Genomic DNA, 6,572 nt, shown 5'->3' with positions numbered 1-6,572 from the left:
AGGTTTTACCATTAAAATTAAAACATGGAAGAAATAGCGTATTGTGTGATTATTCTTTTAAACAAAAGTTGTAATAATTGTTGTAGTAGTCAGGGGTTAAAGCAAAAAAACAAATATTTTGACTGAAAATGTTTCCTCGGCCAAATCCCATTCCTCAGCCATACACTTAAATTCGTCACACACCCAAGTTTAAGAGCAGTGTTTTCCTTCTTGTAATCAAGAGCGCTTGTCCTCCTAATTAAAAAAAAATGAAAGGAGCACTTTCTGATCAATAATCAAAAATTCTGATCAAAAATTAGCCTTCCTAATATGAGGTGAACTTTAGGCCACAGAGTGGTGAGTTCAGACAGGCTGCATCAGAGCAAATAGCGCGTTTCAAAATTAAGTTATTTTATCGGCGAATCGGTTTTGAAAATGACCGATACTGATAATCATAAAAATGCTTAATATCGGCGCCGATAATCGGCCAGGCCGATAATCGGTCGACCCCTATCACACACTACAAGATATTATTAAGATTATCATGCCAGAGGGAGCGCCTCACGTGATCTCACGCAGCAGATCGTCATTGATATTTCAGTGATGTGTACATGTTAGCTAGCCTGCTAGCAGCTTTCTGCACTCACCGCTGTACGTTCAAAACGGAGGCGATTTCACGCCAGCGCTTAACGGTTGTGATACGTTTTCGACACATTATACAGACAGTCGTGTTACTACAAAACGTCAAGAAGCAGTTTCCTCCGTCTCCACTATCCAACGGAGCCGTACAGTCGCTGTTTTGCGGTCGCGCATTGGCTATTGTGAAAGTACTGACGTAATCATATAGGCATCATCATCCCGATTTCAATCCTAAATATCAAACATGGCGGTCCCGATTTGTGTGTGAGCAGATCGGGAGGTGCAAGATTCGATCTGTGAACGCCTCACATTACCAGATAATCCGCGCCGAACATCGGGAGCGATCGAGGGGCTCGACAAGATTTTTGCTCCGATTCTCGGGAGGGGGAAATCGGGGCTAAATCGGGCTAAAAATCCTGTAGTGTGAGCCAGGCTTTAGTATGGATTATACAGCGGCAATCTTTCGATTTTCCAGGTTCTCCAGGATGCGTGGGAACCCTGCTAGATAAGCTCTGCATTAAAGGAACCCATCTCTACCGGAGAGTTTCTTTACTTCCAGAGTCCATCAAAGCCGTATATGCATTCAGACAGAAAATCATATGGGATTATGGTTGAGATTGAAGATTTCTGACGCTGTCGTACCTGGACTTCCTTCGTAGCGATCTCTCCAGGTGTCGGCCAGTTGTTTGCATCTCCAAAATCCCCCACCTTCAAAAACAGTGTGAACGCTAATCAAAAGAGCAGACTCTCATTCACAGCACTTCTGTAAAACACACAGCCACTCCTGTCGTTTCCTACGGCTGCCCAATCAAATCTATCATCTCCAAAACTAATTCAGGGGTTCTCAAACCTTTTGGGGCCAGGGACCCTTTACACGGGAGAAAATCTTCCAAGGACCCCCTTATAATTATAACAGAGATTCAGCATATACTTACTACAATTTGTTTTTTGAGATGCCATTGGAACATTTTTATTTATTTTATTTTTTTAATTAAAATTTTTCTGGATTACTTTTTTTCCATTAGAATTTTTCTGAACTCTGTTTTAATGGTTAAAATAAATCAAAAAGCATGTCTAATTATTTGAAATCAAAATGTATACAATTTATTTTTTTCCATTAGAATTTTTCTGAACTCTGTTTTAATGGTTAAATTAAATCAAAAAGCATGTCTAATTATTTGAAATCAAAATGTATACAATTTAAACAAGAATTTATCAAATGTTCAACAAAAAAAAATTTTTTTTAGGGCTATATGAAATCGGTTTTATTTTTTTTCAAATTCTGTTTTATCGTTCTCAAATTCAGTGTTTTCCATTTTTGATTCCATTTTAACGTTTAAATTAAATTAATCTAAAAGCATGTCTAATAAACTGAATTTATAAAAACTCAAACTTCATATTTTTATTAAACTTTTTACAATAATATGGCCATATGAAACATTTTATTTTCTTCAAAAATTCTGTTGTCATCGGTTTGAATTTTTGAGAATTTATAATTTAATACACATTTATTATAAAAAATGGTGGTAATCAAATGAAGGCATAAAACATTAACAATCTTTTAAAACGTAATCAAATCAAAATGTAACAATTCTGGCAAACAAAGTGCTGTACTGTAAAGTGAGATTATTTCTTTAAAAATAAAGTTTTGCTTAGCAATAATAACAATAATAATAATAAAAGTATTACTTTGATGAGGTACATTCTAGTAATATTTGCTCCATTTATTCACAAAGACACACGCAGATTCATATTTCACTAGCAGTTTTTTGCGGTTTATTATTCACAGACACGAGTCCATACCAAGATTTGGTTAAGTGCACTGACCAACTTTCGATTTATCCAAAACATGCCAAATTTCTTGACATTCTGTGTTATGCACTAAATTACATTTTGACTTGATTCTGTCTGTGTTTCACTGACCCCTGACTGTGGGTCACGGACCCCATTTTGAGATCTAATTTATAATATATATCTAAACGTTCATGAATATAACTGTATTAATCATCTGGACTCTCAGTCTCTCAGTGCTGCGTTTGTGAGGCTCCTGCTCTGCATGCAGCATTAAAGCTGAAGCCCATTATTATTTAGGGGCGTCTGTGCTACTTTCACAAGTGTGTAAAACAGGTCTCAGTCGTGCTGAGGATTTTCTTCAGTCATTTTAGTCTGTTAATCTGCTAAATGTGTCTGCTGCAGACTCAGATGAACGTCACTCACCTTCCCGCCGCGTCTCACTCTCGCGTTTCCCACCTTCACCACCTTCGTGGGCCCAGAATGCTCTAGAGCAGCAAAAGAGAGAGCACGACAATTACAAACAGCTCAGATTACAGCTTTAAATGATTCAAAATAGGTTATATTAATGTGTTATGCCTTCATTTGATAACCAGAAAAATGTAAATACACAACACAGAATTTCTGAGGAAAAAAAAAAAAATTCATAAGGCTACTTTAAGAAAAATAATGAATAAATTAAGTTGTTTTATGCGTTCAAATAATTAGACATGCTAAAACACAGAATTTGGTAACAATAATAAATATGATGAGAAAACATAAAACATTTCATAGGGCCCTAAACATGTCATTTTTAGGGCTGGGTAAAAAATATAGATATCTCGATATTAATCGATTCTCATTTTTACGGAACGATATCGATTCTTAAATCTCAAGAATCGATTATTCTAGCCTGTTTTCAGTTAATGGACGGAACGTTGAAGGGCACTTCCCATCCAATATATCGCAATAAGCATTGTGCTTTGGTACTTTTAATATGAAACAAAGTCTCGGGTTTCAAATTCTGTCCATTGTATTGCAGTATTCAAACAATAAATGCTGTTTTGGTGCCGTTTAATGTGGAGTGACAGATTGCTGTAGCGCCTCAGTTTAACAGTCATGAACTGATCGTCTCCTCCACATTAATACCAGTTTCAGCACAAAATAAACATAGTCCACGAGTGTGTACCCATCTTAATCATTATTTAAAAAAAAAAAAGCGAATTGTATTATTTTTAACAAATATGAGTTATTAATTCAAATAGCAACTCTTTTGCGAGTCACAGCTCCTAATATGTCAAACTAAATATATATATATGATTTCCGCAATGCAGAAAAAGCAGTAGAATGTATGTAATACTACTACTACTTTGTTTTTTAAGGAATAATCACATGATATTTCTTCCATGTTTTTATTTTAATAGTATAAATCCCCTTTGTTTGCAAAAAAATTTTATTTGTTTAATTTTCATTACTTAAAAGATAATTTAAATTAATGTGTTATGCCTTCATTTGATAACCAGAAAAATGTAAATACACAACACAGAATTTCTGAGGAAAAAAAAAAAAATTCATAAGGCTACTTTAAGAAAAATAATGAATAAATTAAGTTGTTTTATGCGTTCAAATAATTAGACATGCTAAAACACAGAATTTGGTAACAATAATAAATATGATGAGAAAACATAAAACATTTCATAGGGCCCTAAACATGTCATTTTTAGGGCTGGGTAAAAAATATAGATATCTCGATATTAATCGATTCTCATTTTTACGGAACGATATCGATTCTTAAATCTCAAGAATCGATTATTCTAGCCTGTTTTCAGTTAATGGACGGAACGTTGAAGGGCACTTCCCATCCAATATATCGCAATAAGCATTGTGCTTTGGTACTTTTAATATGAAACAAAGTCTCGGGTTTCATATAATTCTTCTGTCCATTGTATTGCAGTATTCAAACAATAAATGCTGTTTTGGTGCCGTTTAATGTGGAGTGACAGATTGCTGTAGCGCCTCAGTTTAACAGTTGCAGTATTTCCTCTCTCAATCAGTAGAGAATATGGTTAACACCCGTTAAAAAAAATACCGTCATGTACCGTGAAACCGGTATAATTTACAAAAATACAGTGATATAAATTTTTGATCATACCGCCCAGCACTCTCATGTAATCGCTCAATCAGTGTTTCAGCCGCGCAAAGACGTCACTATAACGTAACGTCACATACAAGTATAACTACGTTAAAACCATTATATACTTTTATAAACAAGCTGTGAAAATCTGTTTTTGGACAATCAGCTTTTTCAGTTATAGCAGCAGAAAGATGGAATTTAATACCTGTTTATATTAGAGAGTGTACAACATTTAGTATTTTTAAAACTGAGCTTAAAGTATGGCTTAAGGAAAATCAAATATGTGATCATTGACGTGGCTTTGTAATTTAATGTAGTATGATGTGATATTGTATGTATTGTATTGTTTGTGACTTAATATTGTAATTTTTTAACAACATCCTGCCCAGGGACTGCAGATGCAAATTAGCTTTATAGCTAACTCTGGCACAACACTGTTGTTGTGCGTTGTCCCTGAACAAATAAAGGAAATAAACAAAACAAAATAAACAAAACATTTACCTCAGAAAAACATATTCGGTGACCATAAACTCATTAGTCAGATAGAAAAAAAAACTGTCGAGAGGGGCATTTTGCTAAATATATGCACCATGTAACATATTCATTATAAATTTTACTGTTCTTCAATGTTTAATTTACGTTTGAATAAATCCATCAAGTTTATGACAGCCACTATTATGTTTATATTTCAACATAAGTAGAAATATTATTATATAATTGTAACCGTTATTTTAAAAACTTCATTAAGTGTAATTTTATCAAATCAGTCAATTTTAACCTTCAGTATTATAGTAATGTGGTACCAACGGACTCTCATGTATATTTTACAGCATTAGTTGAGAGATTTTTTGTTTTAGATTTCTGTGATCAGCAGTAAATCAACATCCGAAGGCCAGAGAAACTCCATGCGTATCTTTCAGTGAAGCACGGTTCTGTGATCAGCAGTAAATCAACATCGGAAGGCCAGAGAAACTCCAAATAACACCCCGCAGAAGAAACCCAGGAAAACCCTATAGCGCTAGCTGAATAAACAGAAGATTTAACTGCTTTCATTGATTCAACGTGACTAATAGACACACGACTATGACAACATATGGTTTATCGGAGTTCTTATTATAATTTTCATTATAATAAAATATTTATAATGCAATGTCTTTATCACTGCTTAGAATACTATGAAATATGTTGTGTGCCTTATTCTGTGTAAGAAGCCACATCATCTCACAGAAGGATTTATTTCAAACACTCAACTGACGTTATGAAGTGAGTTGAGTAAAAACATGTTATTAAAGATGGGGTAAGCGATTGTTCAAAAACGCTTTAGAGAACTGATTCGGGCCGAGTAGTAAAACAAACTTGTAGCCAATCAGCAGTAAGGGGTAGTGCTGGGCGGTATGCCGGTTCATACCGAATATGTTTATTTTTGTTATGATATTAATTTTTTAAATACCGCTATACCGGTGTATGTCGCTTAAACAAGGTTTGCCTGGGTTGCGTACGTATGTGTGGGGCGGAGCTATCAAAATAGGGGCAATACCCTTTTGGGGTAGGGGCGTGTTTGTTTTGGTGATTTCAAATGTCAACATTGGCTACCAGAAATTGCTTACCCCACCTTTAAATGTGTATTTTCACCTGCTTTCAGAGGGAGCAACATTTACTACACAGAGTTCACTGAGAAGCTACGCAAACAGCTGTCATTATCACGAACGATTTCTTCAATTTCATAATCGCATAATATCGTCTGAGATTTTTTTGCGTAGCTTGTCAGTGAACTACAGCTCTGTGTAGTAAATGCTGCTCCATCTGAAAGCACATGATGGAGATTTACTACTGATCACAGAACCGCTTTACAGACGAGATGCACATGACAATCGCATTCGATTAATCGTACAGCCCTAATGTATGTATAGTTTAATACAAAGGACCGAAAACCAATCACAGAGTACTTTTTTCATTTAAAAACATGAGATGCTGTGGGTGGAAAAAAAAAATGCCATAAAGCCTCGAGATAGGTTTTTTTAAAAGTTGAACTTAATTTTCCATGGCTTTC

The 6,572-nt window shown here is 34.9% G+C and overlaps 1 protein-coding gene across 1 annotated transcript in view; it reads right to left on the bottom strand.

Annotated features, from left to right (window-relative positions):
- Window positions 1-3,581, bottom strand: part of LOC107668436 (la-related protein 1-like) — a 34,678-nt gene extending 31,097 nt beyond the window's left edge. The window contains exons 1-3 of the mRNA XM_016460301.1: window positions 3,578-3,581; window positions 2,836-2,936; window positions 1,261-1,326 (exon numbers count right to left, since the gene is read on the bottom strand). Of these exons, the coding sequence (XP_016315787.1) occupies window positions 1,261-1,326; window positions 2,836-2,936; window positions 3,578-3,581 (171 nt within the window). The remainder of the gene's footprint in view (window positions 1-1,260; window positions 1,327-2,835; window positions 2,937-3,577) is intronic.
- Window positions 3,582-6,572: the final 2,991 nt, after the last annotated feature.

Source organism: Sinocyclocheilus anshuiensis, unplaced genomic scaffold (genome assembly GCF_001515605.1).
Source record: "Sinocyclocheilus anshuiensis isolate Anshui unplaced genomic scaffold, SAMN03320099.WGS_v1.1 scaffold2749, whole genome shotgun sequence".
In the NCBI taxonomy this organism is placed as follows: Eukaryota; Metazoa; Chordata; class Actinopteri; order Cypriniformes; family Cyprinidae; genus Sinocyclocheilus; species Sinocyclocheilus anshuiensis.
Note: the sequence above shows the minus strand (reverse complement) of the source record. Positions and strands in the feature narration are given on the sequence as shown.